Source organism: Rattus norvegicus, chromosome 13, assembly GCF_036323735.1.
Source record: "Rattus norvegicus strain BN/NHsdMcwi chromosome 13, GRCr8, whole genome shotgun sequence".
Taxonomy (NCBI): domain Eukaryota; kingdom Metazoa; phylum Chordata; class Mammalia; order Rodentia; family Muridae; genus Rattus; species Rattus norvegicus.
Genome location: NC_086031.1, coordinates 50,487,746 through 50,508,724, shown reverse-complemented (window position 1 = coordinate 50,508,724; position 20,979 = coordinate 50,487,746). Strand labels below are relative to the sequence as shown.

Sequence of the window (20,979 nt, the reverse complement as noted above, 5' to 3'; positions counted from 1 at the left end):
ACAGGTAAAACATTCAAACCATAAAATCTACCAGTATAGAGAGAAGGAAAGGCACAAATGTCAGCAAAGTGGCTGAGGATGTTGTACACACTAATGCTCTGGTCTTATCTTTCAGGTTTGTAAACCTTGGCTGTTTCACATTGGCCCCATAAAACAGCCTTTGTCCTCATGGAGTTGGAAGAAGTGGCATCCGATCGATGCTCTACCCCAGTCCTCAGAAACCGCCTCTCTACCAGGATGCGACCCGATGGAAAGGCTTTGCTTCTCTCCCTACTGCACTTTGGGTCCTGGCGCCATTTCCTTATGAATATTATTTAGTTGACAGATGACAGGCAGTTGGAGACACAAGAAAACTAGAATGGAGCTCAGAAAGGCGGGCTGTGTGCCTTCCAAAGTGTCCTGGGCTGGTGCATGCGCAGAAACGGGGCAGAGGCGTGTGGGCAGAGGGAGACATTCCTTCCTAGAGACCTTGCGGCTCTCTCATCAAAGGCGCTCCCCTCATGCCAGTGGTGCCGGCTCAGACGCGGCCTTACCTGCTTTGTGGCCAGGGTCTCCATCTCCAGTCGCCTTTTGTTCACGTACACTTCCTGTTCAAGATGCTGCTTCGCCTTTTCCAGCTCCTCAATCTTGTGACTAGCTTTTTGGTTGTTTATTTCCTCCAATCTCTTCCTTTGAGACTCTTCCCTCTTTATTAATTTATTAGCATTTAGTAAGAATCAACTCAGGTAAAAATGCAAAGACATTTCTCAAAGACAGTGGCCTAGGGTGTAAAAGTTCCCCTTGTAACGAATGAACAAGAACCCAGCAGAGCTGTGGAACACTCCACCTCACGCAGGTTAGTGATCTTGCCGGACATGAATGTCACGGGTCCAACTTTGGGGGCATGTCCTCTAACATGGGTTTCTGGGGCTAAAGGTTTACCACTGAATCACCATGAGGAGCCCCAACCCCTGTGCTGGGAGAAAGGAGTCTATTTTCTTCTCCTAGTAGCCAAGACCTACTATTAACTCGTTACCTGTTGCTCTAACCTTAGTATCAAACACTTCTCCAGTTCATTGTAAGGTTTATCTTTTTGCTTGCTTACTTTTCTTTCTTTCTTTCTCTCTTTCTCTCTTTCCTTTCTTTCTTCCGTCTGTTTCCCCCAACCCCTTCCTCTTATGTATCCCAGGCTAGCCTTGAACTTAACTGAAGATGGGCCTGAACTACCTCCACCACTCAGTTGCTGGGGTGTGCATCACCGCACCCAGTTTATAGATCACACCCATGAGAGCACGTATGTTAGTAAGCACGCTACCAACTAAGCTCCCTCCCAGAGGCTGTCGCAATCAATCCCACCACTCTGAGGAAACCCTCAGAGGAAAGGTGGAGAGCTCCTCACCAGCTCTGCCTCCAGGGCCCGGATTTTGTTCTCATAGGCAGCCCTCTGGGAAGAAAGCTCCTGCTGGGCCATCTCCTTTGCAATCTGAATCCCTTGCATCATTTCTTCCTTCGCCTTCAACTGTGCGTCTTTTATTTCTGCTTCAAGCCTACAAAGAAGCAAAATATTTTTAGAGCAGCAAGTTTTTTTTTTTTTTTTTTGGTTCTTTTTTTTCGGAGCTGGGGACCGAACCCAGGGCCTTGCGCTTCCTAGGTAAGCGCTCTACCACTGAGCTAAATCCCCAGCCCCGAGCAGCAAGTTTTTAATTATGATAATCTTAAGTCTTAAAACTTAATTTCTGGTATTTTGTCTACAGTATTTTTGGATTTTTTTTCACTGGTTTTACATCTATACAGAAAAATAGAACAGGATGAAAATATTATTACTGCTAGCTTAGTTATTGTTGCAGATGTCTGATTTTAAATTAATGTATAAAGCATGTAAAGAAAACGTATCACATAACATTACAGTAAACATTTCAATAAATACTATAGGTAACACAGTGAACCAAATTAGGGTATTTTATGATATGCTAACAGTGTCCAATTCCATTTTAAGACACAATAGAGCCTTTTTTTGAGATGGCATCCTGGGCTAGCCTTCAACATCAGAAGTTCCCCTGAAGTGTCCCCTTTGCTCGTGAATGCAGCACTTCAGGGTCTCTGAACTGGGCTGTGTCCCTGTGAGCCGGAGGGTGAGCCTCTGAAACAGCTCATTCCAGTGCACGTGTTTGCTCACACCTATGTGTCAGGCAGTGGTGTCACTTACCGAGATCTCTGGGCCGCAAGTAACTCGTTTTTGGCAAACTCAAAGTCTTTTGGGCCTTCACTTGTGAGATTATTTCTACTCGTTTTTTTTCCTTTCTGGACTTCAACTGGATGATTAAATCTAAAATAATGATCTCCACCAAGAACCACCCGATCACCCTAAAACACACAGACATCCAAAAAAAAAGTATGATTTGAGGTGAGTCTAAATGAAAAAAATTACAAACTTTTCTTAAAAATGAAAAATATACATTTAAAATTTTGAGGAGAAAACAATAAAACACTGACAATGATTTCCTATATAAGATAGGTTTTTTAAAAAAGATTTACTTATTTATTTTCTGTATATGAGTGCTCTGTCTTCAGACACACCAGAAGAGGAATTGGATCCCATTACAGATGGTTGTGAGCCAACATGTGGTTGCTGAGAATTGAACTCATGACCTCTGGAAGAACAACCAGTGCTCTTAACCAGGGATCCATCTTTCCAGCATGTCAGATATAGTTTTTAGTACTTTATTTTTCCTGTTATTCCTTTAACTCCACAGTTCACAATGACACAGTGTCATCAATGATAGATGTTTAAATCATAGCAACTCTAACATTTGCTAAGTATTTTCCACATGGAATATTGTTGAGTAATTTATATGTGCGTGAATGTTTGTATATGAATAATAAGTCTCATTTACATCTCATAACAACTTATGAGCAATACATTATTCCAATGTTGGGAAAGGGAAGTAAAACACAGACTTTATTAATAAAAGAGACACTCAACTGAATACCACTCTTTGCAAGCAATGGCGTAAGAAGAATTACGCATGAATTATTTTTAGATTAATTCTTCACTAATCTTGAAAAGTAGAAGTCATAGAAAATGACCATTATTCTGCATTTGACTGCAACAGTTTATGCCAGTTCTCCTGAGACACCTTTTAAAGGCATTCTGAAAGTGTCCTGACCAGGTGGGACTGTTCGATCATTAAGTATCTTGACAAAGGTGTCAGCACAGGGGACAGAGAGAGTGAGGATTTCAGCCTCTTGTGGCTTGATTCCTAAGCCCAGGTCTTCCCAGGACGCACAGCGGTAAGCCCGGTTCCCAGTTCATACCATTATAACATCTTTTTGAACAAAGGAAGGCTACTAATGAGTTAATCAATAGAAATTTTGAAATGGAAAAGTTCTCAATTCAGGTCTGTGACTTGGGGGAGAGAACCTAGATGACAAGTGTGGATGACTCCCTGGCGCCTAGCAGCTCCTGCCAGCTTACATGGTGTAATACTGTGGGCTCCGAGATGTGCATCCCATTTACGTATGTCTTCGCTTCTCCAGCCGGGACGATGCTCACTGTTCCTCCATAACTTCTGATAGTACTGTTAAAACAAACGGTGCATTGTTGTAATTGCGGGACACTTGAAAAAGGAGGAAAAGCTAAGAGGAATAAATCTGCTTAGATTATCCCTCCCATAGTAAGTTCATACCAATTTATAAGCGACAATAATTTTAAATTATTGTATTTTTCCCCCAGATGCACTTGGACGTTTGATAAACACCAACAACATCAATAAAGAACCACTGCACATCCAGCAATTGTACTCACGGGTGGGGAGGAAGTTTTCACTGTGGTTTTTATTAACTCTTGGAAAAACAAATCAAAATACTAAAACAAACGTTTCCTGAAAGATGAAAACAATACCCAGAAAAAAAAAAATTCAAGGAAAAAACAATAAAATACTGACAACAGATTCCTCCAAGAGGGTGTTTTTATGTGCTTTTTAAAATTGGTCTAAGTTTCTGCTTTGGTAAGTGATTGCCTCACTTGTCCTGGGAACGGCTTTTCTAATGGAAAGCCGAGGCATTCCACAGGAGGAGCGGCAGGGAGACAAAGCGCATCCTTAGCCATCTCCCTAGACAGACCTTGTGGGCCGGCCGGGGAGAGCTGATGGATCACTTACAAACGCCACCAAACAGAGGCTACCTAGACAGAAACGGAAGACTGCAGCAAAAGCCAGGTCCTAACTGCAAACCTTCAGCACTGACGAGGCTCTGAGATTTGTAATAAGAGGACAATAGTTCGATTAAGGCTCCCTAAAGGATCTGAACAAAGCGGCTCACTGCTGGGCAGTGTCTCTCCCACCAGAGGTGTAGGTTTAAATAATTCCACTTAGCCTGCTCTCCCATGTCTGTTTTCTCTGTCATCACAAGTCCACAACCAGCATTCTGAGCCCCGTATTTCAGTTTCAGCCACAATCTCCTTCATAGGCCACTATGTCTCCCTCTGAGGCCCACCTCACTTAGGCAACCACATCACTACCTGCCCTTCACTGAGGCCTTCCTTCAGGGAGGGAGCTCTTTTTAAAAATTGGGTATTTTCTTTATTTACATTTTGAATGGTATCCCCTTTCCAGGTTTTCCCTCCAGAAAGCCCCTATCCCATTCCCCACCCCCTGCCTCCACGAGGCTGCTTCCCCATCCACCCACTCATTCCCTCCTGCCTCCCTCCCCTGGCATTTCCCTACACTCAGGCATCAAGCCTTCACAGGACCAAGGGCCTCTCCTCCCATTAATGCCCAACAAGGCCATCTTCTGCTACATATGCTGCTGGAGCCATGGGACCCTCCATGTATACTCTTTGGTTAGTGATTTAGTCCCTGGGAGCTCTGGGGGATCTGGTTGGTTGATATTGATGTTCTTCCTATGAGGTTGCAAACCCCCTCAGCTACCTCAGTCCTTTCTCTAACTCCTCCATTGGGGACCCTGTTCTCAGTTCAATGGTTGGCTGTGAGCATCCGCCTCTGTATTTGTCAGGTTCTGGCAGAGTCTCTCAGGAGCAGCAGATGCAGAGTCCAGGAGAGCTAGGGCAAGCCCTGCTTCCAGGAGCCTGGAAGGTGTTAAGTGCGTCCAAGCCCTGATAAGATTCACTGTTAGTATTAACGATGAGCTCTTCAAGTCCTTATCCTCTAGCACTCCTCATGTTCATCCTACTGTAAATAAGCAAAGGGGCTAGGGATTTGTGATCAGTTTGACTTTAATTAGCAGCTGCTGGACTCCCCTTTGCATCCTGGCTGCCTTGAGCAAAAGGACCTCAGTCCAAACCAGCCAGACTATATATCCTTATATTAGCACCAGCCATTATGGACACTCTGCAGACTGTGATAAAACTACAGAATGATTACCACTGACTGCCACTGTGGTGGTCTGAATGAAAACAGTCCCTCATATATCTGAATGTTGGTTCCCAGTTGGTGCACTGTTTAAGAAGAAAGAATTAGGAGGAGGTGTGCCACTGGGAGTGGGCTTTGAGGCTTCTCGAGGCTCAGTCTGGTTCCCTCTTACTGCCTGCTGCCTGTGAATCAGAAGGTAAGCTCTTACCACTGCTCCAGCACCCTGCCTGCCTGTCATCATGCTCCTTGGCACAAAGGTCATGGGCTAACCCTTAACTGCAAGTGAGGACTCGAGTGCTTCCTTTTGTAACGTATTTTGGTCATGGTGTTTCACCACAGAAAAAGAACAGTAAACAAGACATCCCTGAAGATGCAGCCTCAGCCAGGACTTGTTCCATCTAGTTATCCACGACTTTGTGTTAGGAATTCTAGCAATCTTTTTCATCTAAGCCAGGTAAGGAACACTTTTGATGACCCAGCAGAGCTGACTGACTACTGCTACAGAAATATCTCTGTGACTAGTGCAAACACAAATGCTCATTTGCAAGGTCTGTTGTGACTGCTGCAAACACTCCTCCGCCCTCTTCTGGGTGTACATAAGCAGGTTTTTCAGCACGCGTGCTGAATCGGAGGGGAGACATCCTTCCTGTTTCCTACCCCGGAGTCTCAAGAGTTACAGCCTGATAAAGGCTTCTCCTCGGTGTTCTTTTCATGGTTACTTTAATAGCCTAGGCTGAGCCGCTGACAAAGAAAGCAGCAGCAGCAGCAGCAGAGACAGTGGCCTGGGAGTGACAGCAACGGACAAGCAGTCGGCAGGCAAAAATGGGAAGACTGAAGAGGCAGCTGGACAGTTCAATAGCTCTGCCAGCCAGGAGGAGTGAGGGGACGGAGACAGAGGACAGAGAGCTAAGGCTGAAGAAGGGCAAAGGCCGTAATGAGCCAGAGACCCTGGTCGCTGAAGAGGTTCAGAGAGAGCTCTAGTCAGGAGGCTCAGACACTCCAGGCATGGGAGACGGTCACAGTGGCCACTGTCGAGGGCTAGGGAATCCCAATACCTCAGCCTGCCCAGAAGCTGCAATGCCAGCTGGGCAAAGGGCTAGGACTATACAAGACCTGGACCACTTGTAGAGCTAAGGGTTCCACAAGATGTGGGGTGCCACCCGCATGCAGCCAGCTGCCTGTGCCCACCGCTGCAAAGCCTGCCCTGGAAATCCTGGTGAAACTCATAGTAACACTGGAAGGGGAAGAAAGTAAAAACCACTCACATGTCTACTGAAAGTAAACTGCAATGACCCACAACGAATTCAGGTAACGATGGGGTAATTCACGCAGTGGGAATAAGATTCTTGAAGTTGATAATTTAAAAATACAGCAAAGAGTCAAAAATGTTTACAAACACTATTATCCCAACGATATACACAAGATCATTCCATTGTGAACAAATTCACAGGAAACAAAAAAAAAAAAAAATGTAATTTGTCAATCCGAACAAAAAGTCTTCCAAGTAAGGTGGATAGTTTACTTTGATGTCTACTATTACAATTCTAAGAGAAGAAATTACCCTCTAAATAGCAGATCAGGTCACCACAGAGAGCATCATCCTGACCCTTACAGTGAGAGGAGCTCATCTGTTGTGAAACACATGTACAATGCTTGTCCTCCCTTAAAGAAAGGGTTGAACTGGGTGGCAGTGGCAGACAGGTCTCTAAGTTTGAGGTCTACAGAGTGAGTTCTAGAACAGTCAGGGCTCTATAGAGAAACCCCGCCCTCCCCTGCCCCCAAAAAGGGAGAGGGTTGAAGAGGAACTGAGAAAAATCGGTATGAATGAATGCCTCATGTGGACAACGGCCCCACTAGTGAGAACCAGAGGGCTGCTGACAGCAAAGGGGCGGTGGCAGGAGACTGACGCACATACCAGTGATCATCGGCAATCAGCACTCCAGACAACTGGATGTCGTGGCTTGAGTTTGGCGTGTGCTTTCCAACTGTAGTTATTCCCTCCTTTACCATGTAGAGCAGCATCTCTGACAGCTGTGGGTCTTCATTGAGATTAACAAGGTTTGGCAAGTGGTTGTCCATTTGAAAGGTAACTCCTGCTTTCTGGTAGAAGCAAAAGAAAATCATGAGATTATTAAATTCACCTAAAAGAAGTCTATGTCGGATCACTTTATAGAGTTTCATTGCATACAGGTTCATTGAGATTAAAGTTCAGTAGTAGAGTACATGGATGTGAAGTGCCCTGGTTTTAATTCCAAGCATGCACTCATGCTCACATGTACATATGCAAACGTGTACACACACATGCATACATATGCACACATGTGCACACATGTGCACACACATACACACATGTATGTGCATGCACACAAACACACACACACGCACACCGCATGCACACAGGTGCGTGCGTGCAGGAATAGCCCCAAAGCCCTCCTTTGTGGTTTCTCAATGCCTGTCACCATGACACTCCTAAGCCCATGGTTCTGCAGCTTTCTTCACACTCCTCATACACTGTCACATCAATGCACCACTGCCAGCTTGCTTCTATTCTATGCAGACTCGATCACTTCTGCTCAGTTTCATCAGCACCACCTTAAACTGGCTCACATAGAATCCCTCCCTGCAGGAGCTTCTGGAGCACCCTGCCTGTTTCCTTTGTTCCAAATCCCACCCTATGGGTAGTGGTGGGTGGGGGGGCTCCTCAACTCCCTGTCAGATACTTGTAAGAGCTTCTTACTTCCTAAAGAGTAAAGATTAAGATTCCTTAGCCTAGAAATCCAGAGCTCAGTTAACCAATGGCATCTTCCCATGTTTACTTCTCATGACCTCATCTAAAACTGCTTGAGCTCCTCCCCTCATATGGTCTTCTCTTCTACCATGCTTTGTTCTGCCTAGCAAAATCTCACCCAACCTCATATCACCTCTTTCCTTCTTCTGCTTTTTTCCTGTGTAAATCAGGCTGACCTGTAACAATGTACTCCAAGCTGGCTTCAAAAACTCAGGATCCTCTGCCCAACCTCAAAATGCTGGAATTAGAGACGTGGACCTCCACACCTGGCAAATCCTGCCTCTTCTGTTAGGTTATCCTGGTTGTTCCCAAAGACCTTTTCCTGCTTTCTTTAGGGGTGTGTGTGTGTGTGTGTGTGTGTGTGTGTGTGTGTGTGTGTGTGTGTGTGTGTGTGTGGGTGTGTGTGTGTTCAGGTAGGGATGGGGTATGTAAGCCAGAAGTCAACACTGCCTGTCTTTCTCATTCGCTTTCCACCTTGTTTTTTGAGACAGCGTCTCTCACTGACCAGGTTCATCCGGAAGAGCTAGACTAGCTGGCACTTAAGTGCAGGGATCCACGTGTTTTCTCCTTACCCGACCTCCCTGACCTACCAGCACAGGGGTGACAGACATGCACCCCGACGCTCTGCCACGGCCTGCTTTTACCCGGCTGCGGAGGATCTGAACTCAGCTCCTCGCACTTGTGCACTGGCTGAAGTGAAGACTGAAGCATGGCTCCAGCCCCTTCCCTCAAGTTCACAGTATTCCTGTCAGCCCAATGTCCTCGACTGCCGCTCTGCAGCTCTTAACTCTTCTCCAATATCCTCTGGATTTCATCACAGTAAGGGGTTTTGATTCCTTCAAAAATACAAACTAAGACAAAAAAATTCCTCCCTCAGCCTTACAACTCCTCAGCCTAACTTACACAGTTCTTGTCTTCGAATGTGTGGCTCTATTTCTTTATCTTGTTACTGGTCAGTCAACTGTCCTCTACCTCCACACTGCGCCCCACATCAGTGGTTTTACAATGCAACGCCCACATTTCAAGAGCCTGGAATCATTCTTGACTTCCATGTCTATTACGACCGGCCGGAAAATCAATTATCCCAGGGCTCGTAAAAGGGCTCAGTAAAGGTGCTTCCCAAACCTGACGCCCCACATTCAGAATCTCCAGGACACATGGGTCTCCCATGATGTATATTATACATAAACACATAATAAAAAGTTTGAAAATAATAAAGGCAACTAATTATCCCCTTTCCTGCACCTCTGCCTCCTGACCCCACCTCCTCTACACCCACCACTGCCCCCGTCCAAGCTCTCACTGTCTCATGCATCACCCGCACCAGCAGTTCCTAAAGGGCTCTCCTTCCAACAGTCTTCCCTTCTTCAAGTCCACCTTTCCCACTAAAAAGAAAACCTTAACTGGGTGTAGTGGCCCATGGCTGCCATCCCTGCATGTAGGCTCCAGGCACTCACAACCTAGATCCAGATATTCTCCTCCCCACACTCCCATCCTGATGGTTCTTTTGCTTTACTGTTAAAGCTTGGCACACGCCAGCATCGGGGGCAGCAGGGACGGCTGAGTGACCCCACAGAGACTCCATGGTGAAGAGGATAAGGAATGTGACCACCAGAGAGAAGGCCTGCGGCCTTAGACAGGGCAAAGCCCAGAATGGAGAAGGAGAAGAGCTGCGGCTTAGGGCCTGGTTCCTGACGTAGCCATGGATCAAGTTGCCAACACCCCTCCAATGCCAGGCCCTGAACAGCCATACCGACTGTGGTGGCCTCCGCACCAATAAACTTAGCTGCTGCGTCAAGGTCCCGGGAGACAGCCCTGGTCTGGCCACTTGGACAGGAGAGCTGTAGTGAAAGGCCGCTTAGGTGGGGTCCTGGTCTGCTCAGGAGACGCAGATTCTGGCCTGATCCCTCTGCAGGAGCAGATCAGAACTAGAGAAACCAGCATTGGCTTTATGAGCTGTCTTAGAGCCCTCAGTCTCTGACAATTCTTTATGTTAATTCTTTTCTTTTTTCTTTTTTCTTTTTTTTCAGAGCTGGGGACCGAACCCAGGGCCTTGCGCTTTCTAGGCAAGCGCTCTACCACTGAGCTAAATCCCCAGCCCCATGTTAATTCTTTATGTATTTCTTCTTACAAAATTACTATAAAGATGGAAAGTAGAATTCGCAGGCGTACTTTTTTCTTTTTCGGGTCAGCTTAGGAAATTGAGAAGATACCTGTAATTCCTTTGTCTCTTGAAGTTTTCTTTTTTCAGCTTGTTCAAACTTTTCCTTCCACACTCTTTGCAAAAAAAGAAAACACTGAAGTTAAAAGTCCATTTGTGGGGCTGGAGAGATGGCTCAGCGGTTAAGAGAACTGACTGTTCTTCCAGAGGTCCTGAGTTCAAATCCTAGCAACCACATGGTGGCTCACAACCATCTGTAACAGAATCTGATGCCCTCTTCTGGTGTGTCTGAAGACAGCTACAGTGTACTTATATGCAATAAATAAATAAATCTTTAAAAAAAAAAAAAAGTCCATTTGTGGAGGATCGAAATTAAGAGACCACCAGAGAAGCTTGCAGAACACTGACAACCATTTAACGTAGGACAACTGATAGTGAGGGGCTCTGTTCTCACGGAGGTGGTGAGAAAGCCGGGGGGGGGGGGGGGGGGTGGTTCTCTCACAGCCCTCCCGGTCCTGAGTGGGGAGCACCACGCTCCTGTTGCTCCTGTTTCGGGTTCGGGTGCACTCACCTTTGTATCTCTGCCATGTCTCTCTCCTGCTGATGCAGTTTCATCCTCAGGGACGATATCTCTTGCCGACAGAGTCTGTACCGTTCAGGGTCAATGTTCCGGCTGCTTTTCTGCGCAGCTTTTAACTTTTCGATTTCTGCTTTCAACTCTAGAGATTTGTAAAACAATGCGTGATGAATGGCTAAGTCTGGAAAAAGATTTCCATTTGCCATTCCCCCTTAACCACACTCTTTTCTAACCTTTTCCCGATTCCCTCACACACTTCCTCTCTCACTGCCTACTTACCTTCCTCCATCACTGTCGGCTTTGAAACTAGGATATAGGGGCTGGGGATTTAGCTCAGTGGTAGAGTGCTTGCCTAGGAAGCGCAAGGCCCTGGGTTCGGTCCCCAGCTCCGAAAAAAAAAGAACAACAACAACAACAAAAAAAAAAGAAAGAAACTAGGATATATTAGCAAATAGGCATGGAAAAATAGTTTTTCTTAAAATTATATATATTAAAATTGGAATTAATTAAACTTAAACTGTGGAATTTTTTTTTTTTTTGGAGCTGGGGACCGAACCCAGGGCCTTACATTAGCCTTGGGCATCCACAACAGAGCATGCAAACACATGTGCACACATGCATATATTTGAACACATAGTCAGTTTGCACACACATATACATACAAAATGAATAATAGAATTTGAGACGATAGTCACCTCTGATTAACTTTGCATTCATGTCCTCGTTGACTTTGGCAACATTGACTATCAGGCGGGCTTGAGTGGCATATCTGAGTGTGCTCAGCGTTTCTTCTATGTTGCTAGCAGCGGGACTGATGGTAGCAATCATTGCTGTCTTTGAATTTCCACCTAGGCTTTCTTTTAATAGCCTTTAAGGAAAGGAGAAAACCAGTTACAATTAGATGTTTGGTCTACAACCACCTGATAACATTAATTGTCTAGAAAACACAAACCAACAGATAGAAGACTAACATCCAAAATATATAAAGAACTAAAAAAAAAAAAAAATACCCTGAACATCAAGAAAACAAATAACCCAACTAAAAAAATGAGTTCTGGAAAGATAAAACACAAATGGCTGAGAAACACTTGAAGAAATGTTCCACATCCTCGGTCATCAGGGAAATGCAATGAAAACTACTTGGAGATGTCATATTACTGCAGTCAGAATGGCCAGGACATTTTGGGTGCAGACTTGTGCAACACTGTGAAAATCAGTGTGGCGGTTCCTCGGGAAGCCGGAAGTAGATTTCCCTCAAGATCCAGCTACAGCACTCTTGGATGTACACTCAAGAAACCCAGCATCATGCTACAGACATGTTTGCTCATCCTCTCCACTGCTGCTCCAGTCACAAAAGCCAGATCCTGGAAACAGCCCGGACGCCCACCAACAGAAGATCCATAATGACACTGTGTGCATCTGCACAACGGGCTATCAGTCAGCTGACGAGAAAAGTGAAGCTATCACTCCATAGTGATAGGTAACCCTCTCTGTGAGACGTCTGCATGCACACCGCAACATGCAGACATACAAACATGCATACTGCAACATGCGCAAACACAAAATATTAAAAAAAATTGCCCTGAAAACAAGGAGTCATTTTTTTCCGGAATGTTTTCACACCATCATAAAGCAGAAAAATTTTAAGTAAAACCATTGGAAGCTGGGGCTATCTATCTACATTTGTGCTTACTAGAAGTCGAACATTAAATGTATATGGGTAACGATGTACCAGAAGTATAGTATATACTCACTATAAAACACGGAAGAGCTGTGTGCTAGCTGTTAAGTGCTAGGTAAACAGAATTCTTCAATCCAACTTTACACACGGAGCAAACCTTTGGTGATACAAGCGTGAGCAGAGCACTTTACATTCATTCTCTTAGGACTTGATGTTCTTTAAAGACTTTATGCTGCTTTGAAAGGAGGTTTTGATGTGATCTCCATTTTACAGATGAGTTAACAAGTCAGAATTTATAAGATGCAAAGTAGATTGTTTCTAGAATTTATAGTTCTCTATTCCAAAATGATATGAAATCAGCCCATCACCCTTTTCTTCAGCGTGTGTGGGTGTGCGTGTTTAGCAGTGCTGGGGTCCAGGACTTTGTGCATACTAGGCAAGCACTCATCCCAGCCCACCATATCTTACACAATTATTCTTCTTCAGGGACTGAACAGATGGCTTAGTGGGTTAAGTACTTGCTGTGCAAGTATGATGACCTGAGCTCAGGTCCCCAGAACCCACATAAGAGTTGGGCATGGTGGCACACACTGTGGTGGTTTGAATAAGAATGGCCACCACAGGCTTGTATGTTTGAATGCTTGCTCCCTGATTGGTGAAAGGGACTGTTTGGGAAAGATTAGATGCGACCTTGTTGGAGGAGGTGTGTCACTGGGGGTAGGCTCTGAAGTTTCAAAAGCCCATGCCATTCCAGTTAACTCTCCCTCTCTCCTTCCTTCCCCCTCTCTGTCCTTCTCCTTCTGCCTCATGGTTGTGGATCAGATGCAAGCTCTCAGCTCCATGCCTGCCTGCTGCTTTTCTCTGCACTGTGGTCATGATCTCTCTCTCTCTCTCTCTCTCTCTCTCTCTCTCTCTCTCTCTGTCTGTCTGTCTGTCTGTCTGTCTGTCTGTCTCTGTCTCTCTTCCTCTCTCTGAGACCCTAATATAAATGCTTTTTTATAAGTTGCCTTGTGGGTTCGGTCCCCAGCTCCGAAAAAAAGAACCAAAAAAAAAAAAAAAAAAAGTCATAACTAAGGTCAAAAAAAAAAAGTCATTGCCTTGGTCATAACTAAGACACAAACCTAGACCCCCAGTACTGGGGGACTAGGTGGACTCCAAACAGTAGCCAGCCATCAAACCTGAACATTGAGTTCCAGATTCAGTGAGAGATCTTGGTTCAAAAATTCAGGTGGAAAAAGGATAGAAAAAGGTTCCTGAGTTCGACCTCTGACTTCTACATGCACACACACATACACATACAGGCAAACACATCTTACATGTATGTGCACAAACATGCATACACCACCAACATACACCAAAACCCAAACCAAAGGCAATTACTTATGCTTTGAAAGATACTTGCCATGTAAGAGTGGACTCGCGATATGGAATGAAGACCCTCTTTCCGTTTGCTTGCTCAGAGAGTGCAGATATGACCTTCCCCAAAGTTAGCAAGGACTTGTTAATGCTCACACCTTCCTGTGCGTGAGATTCAAAAATTATTATTTTCCTTAACTTCTCAGTAATGCATTTATTTCACAAAACAAACCTTTCTCCTCATACAATTAATGAGTAAATAATTTCTTCCATAAACTATTGACATTTTTATGACAACATTAATTTTCTTTGAGACCTAATCCCAGTGCAGTATGTAAACCATGGCAATCTATAAACTAAAGACAAAGATACTTTTTTGTTGTTAAGTATATTCAATTGGCACTTTCTTAAAAATAATGTTCTTAAAGTGAGTTTCATCATCATGAGAAGAGTGAGGGGAACACTGGGGTGCACCTGTGGTCCCCGCAACTATGGGGCCTGAGGCAGGAAGGTGACCTGAGCTAAGGAGTTCATGGGCAGCTCAGTGACACAGCGAGACCCCAACACAGGACAGAGAGAGGCAGAGAGGAGTGCCCGGCGCCCTCCTTACCTTCAGTCGCTCCCCACTGGAGTGGGCTGTAGAGCAGCGCTCACTGCCAGCCAGATCTATCAGGTTTATGCGGCTCGTGATCCTGTGGTCATGCTCTTCCCCCTCCACAAACTCTGTCTACAGCGACACAAGGAAGAGAGTTTATGGGATTTATTTTTTAAATGACTTGTCATCAATGTAAGCCTTTAAAAGGCGAAGCTATTACGTTACATTTTTTTAAAGGTGTATTTATTTATTATGTATACAGTGGTCTGTCTGCACGTGTGCCTGCAGGCAAGAAGAGGGCATCAGATCCCACTTAGATGGTTGTGAGCTGCCATGTGGTTGCTGGGAATTGAACACCGAACCTGTGGAGGAGCATCCAGTGCTCTTAACCTCTGAGCCATCTCCCCCGCCCCCAAGTTATTTATTTTTCTAAGACCACCTCCTGCTGTGTAGATAGATACATATGTATCCGTGAGGTGTGATAAAAACAACACATTGGCCAGCATTTAGATTGCAGCAAATACAAAGGAACAGAAGTCCTAACGACTTAGTTATCATAAGCAAACAACTGTGAGTTATCTCAGCAGTATAGTACCAAAACGTTTTAAATCAATATAAATGTCTAACAGCAGAAAAAATCCAGTTATAATCGTAGACTAAAACTTTAAAGAATTTCTACGGCACATGATTGTTAAAAGCTTTGTGAAGTTTGATTGTGATCATAACCAACTGGAAGATTCTATCTCTATGTCTACAAGTAAAGAAGACAAACACAAAACAAATGGACTTTTACCTATGCACTCTTACCTATGAAAGTCACCACCACCAACAAAAGACTTTGCTCTGATTGTGCACTTCCAACAAAGGACTCAGGGTCTTAACCAGAACTGACCTGAAGCTGCCAGGGGAGGGAAGCAACAGACAGTCCCACCCAGTCATGACGCCTATGAACTACAACCATCACCAGCAAGCAAGACATTGCTAAGGGTGCAATAACGGCGCTCAGATTTCGGTGACCAACAGCTGTCTAATACACCGTGCTCAACAGAAGGGAACCGTGCCTATAAACCTAGCCAGTCACTCAGGGCTAATGAGGACATGGATCTTAAAGGAGAACCTGCTACCCCACTTTACTAAGTAGCATAATTCCGAGCTGTAATTTAAATACGGATCCTTATATGTACGGTAAGTGTGGCTCTCACTCTTCATCAAGGAAGCTTCTCTTTGATGAGACCCTCACAGAAAACAGAGGCAACTGCTCACAGGGTGCCAGTCCCAACAGGTACGTGTATGACACTCCTGCACTTAAGGCCGAGGGAACATCTTGGAAGAGAGGCTGTAAGAGTCAGAGGACCAGGGGAACTGCTTTGAGATTTTGTTTCTTAAAAGAGTCAGGAAAGTTTCACCCATGAGATCTCCATAGTACAGTTGCCTAAACAAGACCTGAGCAGGGACAATACCAAGAGACTAATCGAGAAAGGGAAAATCCTATGGGACTCCACCCAGAAACTACAGGCACCTGAGGAATGCTGAGAGGGGCAGGATTAGTCTCCTTTGGAGAAAAGACCATAAGTGGCTATCCAATACCATGTGGTCAGCCCTGAGATCATAGACACGCAAACAAATGGAGTGTGGAGAGAGAGAGAGAGAGAGAGTGTGTGTGTGTGTGTGTGTGTGATAACAATGAAAGGAAAAGAGGTCATACATTTGAGAAGGAAGGAGAGAGCATGGGAGAGACTTGAGGAAGGGAAGGGGTAAATAATGTAATTATATTTTAATTAAAAAGTGAAATTGAGTTACAATAAAAAAAATACCTTGGTCTGCGTCATCACCAGGGTGAAAACGGAATGAGAGCGGGAGCTTTTATCGTTCATGCCAGTGGCCGCCGTGGCTCTTTGTTTATTTCCCAGTTCCAGCCAGCTCTAGTAAGAAAGAAGTAGGCCAGTGGGCCTACAGTGACTTACTCAAAAAGATTAAGTAACAAAAGAGAAAGTGCAGTTGATTTTCACATACATTTGTTAATTTGTTACACACATGCTTAGTTAATTTATAAAAAGAAATTATCTTTTGACAGTTTGAGTGGCCACTGCCTCTTTTGGTTTTTGCTCTATTTGTTTCTTTCACACACAAAAAAATAATGCCCTTCAGAATTTCTAGCCAGGCAGAGGTGGCGAAACCTTGAATACCAGCACTCAGGAGGCAGAGGCAGGCAGATCTCTGTGAGTTCAAGGCCAGCCTGGTCAACAGAGCAAGTTCCAGGTCAGCTAGAACTACACAGAAAAATCCTGTTTCAAAAAAAAAAAATCATACACAATCTTTTTCCATTCTTCTAAAGTGACAGGATGTTCTGAATTTTAGTTGAACTAGTTTGGTTAAAACTTAACATGCACAGTCAGTTCACAAGATTTTTCCTTTACTCACGCCAACAATTCAGGGGAAATAAATGTTTATCATTGTGCTTTATCTAGTTAAAACGAGATAAAATAGAACCAATCTGGGGGTTGGGGATTTAGCTCAGCAGTAGAGCGCTTGTCTAGCAAGCGCAAGGCCCTGGATTCGGTCCCCAGATCCGAAAAAAAGAAAAAAGAAAAAAAAAAAAAAAAAAAAAAGAACCAATCTTACCTGAATATCAGAGTAAGAACTGACAACATTCCTGTTTTTTAAGAAAAAGACAAAAAAATTTTACTAATGATTTTAATCTTGTTCAGTAAATTAATAATCTTTTATTATTCTCTGACAATCATAATAAACTAATTCACAAACATTATCATGCTAGTTCCCCCTAGGTCATTTCTTAAAACTTTTACCAGAAATTATAACTTTTCCCCTACTAAAAAATTTGGAATCTTAACATTATAATATTCTACTATGTAACACACATATACCAACTCATACGGACGTGTACAATATGCATGTTATTGAACAGAGCTGAATTTATATTAAGCCATGCTCCTTTTCCCCAACGAACAGAGCTAGAACACAGAGTCAGTGACTCCTGGCAGGTGTGAAACTCTTCGCTTAGCCTCTTAAAGTAAGAGGAGTAAAAGTGAGTTGTAAAGACTCTAAGCTAAAGGGGGCTGGGGGATGAGAGTAAGAAGGAAATGGACATTACAGTCAGATTAGCCAATAGCTGGTGTCAGACTTCGCAGGCATTTTAAAAGAAGCTAACAATACAAGAACAAAGAACTAAGAGCTGGTTTGGACCGAGAGCAGGGAAGTGCACGGACACAGGTTTCAACACTGGGACGCTCACATAGTGTGATAAGGACCACAGGTGAGCATGCCCTCTCTGACCACTGCTCTCCCTCTTGCTGGCTGAGTGGACACTTACATTGACAGACCTTCAACATATGGTCCAGAAACAGGATGCTCCCTCACTCGCAGCTGTGGGGAGACATTACATCTTTAAGAATGTGACAAATATTTAGTAGAAAATACAATTCTGAATCTGTTCTTTTATATTCGAGTTTGAGATAGAAATTTATCCAGAAAGAAATAAAATGTGTGAGACACTAAGAACATCCTCACCAGAAAGACTTTAGCTGCATAATACACAAACAGACATATCTGTATACGTGTCTTACTTTTTACTCTTAAATTAAATCCTATAGTAGCTATTATACATGCTTTTAAGTCTCTCTAAAATAAATTCATTGTAAACTTCAGATATTAAAATTTTCACCTTTATGGAGCTGTAGTAGTGACACGCTTTTAATGCCAACACTCAAGAGGCGGAGGCAGAGGCAGAGGCAGGCAGATAGAGTTAAGTTCCAGGACAGTCAGGGCTACACAGAGAAACTCTGTGTTGAAAAACATTAAAAAAAAAAAAAAAAAAGCAAGCTTTTTTTCTTTTAAAGCTTTATCCAAAAATTGTAAATTGTATAGAAATCAAGAATTCATTAAAGAAAATGTGATTTTAAGTTTCTCAGTGTCACCAACGGCAAACTTAATTAAGACAAAGAGATTCTAATTTTCATTTCTTGGGTTGAGATGTCCTTCATAAAATTAAAAATTCAATTCTAGCTGCAGTTTTCCTTGTTTTTTTTTTTTTTTTAACTGAAAATCTTGTTCATAGATGATCTACAAAGCATCAAATAAGTACACACTGGGGCAATAATAGCCTTGGAAGTGGGAAGACCTGGGTTCAAACCCTAGGGCCCACAGCCTTGTAACCCTGCGCTGGGGAAGTGGAGGCAGGAGGTTCACTGGGGCCTACTGACTAAGCCAGTCTAGCCTAACTGTGAGCTCAAGGCCAGTGAGACAGCCTGCCTCACGGGGTAGACAATATTCTGATGACATCTGAGGCGTCCTCCACACGCAGGCAGACACACATGCATGTGTGCCCCTGAGTCCATTGAAGTGCATATTCCATAAGAGCACTGTTTTTAAAAGATCTATTTTTTTGGCCTATTAGAAATTCTATATTTGACTCATGTAGTCTTAATAAATCATGGGGCAAATATTTTATTTTTAACTTTTAAACAATATCTAATTAAAATTTATTTATTTACTGTTTGTTTTGGTTGTTTTGGTTTTTTTGTTTTTGAGGCAGGGTTTCTTTGTATAGTCCTGGCTGCCCTGGAGCTCTGTAGAACAAGTTAGCCTTGAGCACAGAGATTCACCTGCCTCTGCCTCCCAAGTGCTGGGATTAAAGGTGTGGGCCACCATGCCCTGCCACTTGATGAAAATTAAAAAATAAGCTAAATCACAACTACTTTAATTTTCATGCGAGATGTCCAGCTACTTCTAAACAATGCAGTTAAATTGGAGACTCAAAGGGTTGGTTACCACATGAAAGTATTTTTGTAAAAACTGAAGACACGAGGGGCTGGGGATTTAGCTCAGTGGTAGAGCGCTTACCTAGGAAGCGCAAGGCCCTGGGTTCGGTCCCCAGCTCCGAAAAAAAGAACCAAAAAAAAAAAAAAAAAAAAAACTGAAGACACGTGCTTAAGGGAAGTCACGAATGTATGCAGTAACACACATAGGAATAAAAACAAATGATAAATAAGGGCAGATGGGACAGCAGGTAAAAGTGCCTGCCCCCATGGGGTTGGGGATTTAGCTCAGTGGTAGAGTGCTTGCCTAGCAAGCGCAAGGCCCTGTGTTCGGTCCCCAGCTCCGGAAAAAAAAAAAAAAAGTAAAAAAAAAAAAGTGCGTGCCCCCGAGCTTGATGACCTTAGTTGATTCTGATGACAAGAATCCAGATAGTCACAACCACGACACACACACACACACACTGGAAGGAGAGAATAGCCTCCATGAGCCTATCCTCCTGTCTCTATGCACCCACAGCCACAACCATGACACATGCACATCTAGACACACACGCGCGCACACACACTTTTAAAAATGATTTAAGGACAGGAGAGGTGGCTCACTCAGCAGGCCTGATGACCTGAGTTCAATCCCTGGGACCCACGTGATTCCAGCTGAGTTGTGCAGACTTCCCACACATGTGCCACCCTTCCCCATAAACAAATAAATAAACGTAGGAAAAATTATTTAAAATCTTACTGGTTGTTTTCTCTGCCCATTTTCTCCTTTACAAACCAGAAGATCATGAATTTTTTCATTATAAACTTCAAAGAAGCTCATTTCAAGATGGTAGCTGACCTGGAAGGAACAGAAACAAAGTATCCATTTAAGATTCCTTGTACTTTGTAAATCATATGCCTAGTATGGATACAGACCCAGAATCCACGAAGGACTCTTACCGCCAACATAAAAAAATATAATTAAAAGTCATGCAAAGAGCTTGGACAGACATTTTTCCGAGAAACACACATAACTAACTGGTGGATAAGCACAGATCAATGTCACCTGTCAGCAGGGAGATGCCAATCAAAAACACACGGTGAGAAAGCATTTCATACCCGCGAGGCCAGCTATGAACAACAATAAACTGGGCTGGCGTGATGGCTCAGCAGTTAAGAGCACTTGCTGTTCTTGCAGAGAACCTGGATTCTGTTCCCAGGACCAACATGACCTTCTGGCCATCCACAACTCCAGTTACAGTGAACCCAATGCCCTCTTTTGGCCTCTGAGGGCACCAGTACATGTAGGCAAACACCCATACACACAAAATATGAGCAATTATTGGGAGAAATATAAAATGACAATGCCACCGTGGAAAAGAAGTCCCTCAAAGGTTAGGCATGAATTTAGCTCGGGGCTCATATTTCTATCTTACACATCAAACCAATACGAAGAGTACTCGAATGGAAAGTTGTGTAGGAGTGTTCATTACTATAGAGATAAACAGCCTGTATTATTATCCAGCCGCCGGAAGAATAAAGTTCTGACTGATACTTGCTGAAACAGGAATATACCTCTGACGAACAACGCCAAGTGAAAGAAGCCAGACACGTAAGTTACACATTATGTGATAACACTTGTGTGAAAATTTCAAAGCAAACAAAATCAGATACATAAGCAGATTAGTAACTGCCGGAGTCTGGAAGAAGTAATAACGG

At 43.7% G+C, this 20,979-nt stretch overlaps 1 protein-coding gene across 3 annotated transcripts in view; it reads right to left on the bottom strand.

Moving 5' to 3' along the window:
- Kif14 (kinesin family member 14) overlaps positions 1-20,979 on the bottom strand; it is a 63,611-nt gene that overhangs the window by 33,532 nt on the left and 9,100 nt on the right. For all 3 annotated transcript variants that reach the window (XM_063272468.1, XM_039091329.2, NM_001427233.1), the window contains 14 exons: positions 20,021-20,119; positions 17,838-17,890; positions 17,129-17,159; positions 16,321-16,428; positions 14,522-14,638; positions 13,958-14,073; positions 11,570-11,742; positions 10,869-11,016; positions 10,350-10,413; positions 7,264-7,448; positions 3,455-3,557; positions 2,186-2,343; positions 1,379-1,526; positions 534-686 (listed from right to left, as the gene is read on the bottom strand). In XM_063272468.1, the coding sequence (XP_063128538.1) occupies positions 534-686; positions 1,379-1,526; positions 2,186-2,343; positions 3,455-3,557; positions 7,264-7,448; positions 10,350-10,413; positions 10,869-11,016; positions 11,570-11,742; positions 13,958-14,073; positions 14,522-14,638; positions 16,321-16,428; positions 17,129-17,159; positions 17,838-17,890; positions 20,021-20,119 (1,656 nt within the window). The remainder of the gene's footprint in view (positions 1-533; positions 687-1,378; positions 1,527-2,185; positions 2,344-3,454; positions 3,558-7,263; positions 7,449-10,349; positions 10,414-10,868; positions 11,017-11,569; positions 11,743-13,957; positions 14,074-14,521; positions 14,639-16,320; positions 16,429-17,128; positions 17,160-17,837; positions 17,891-20,020; positions 20,120-20,979) is intronic.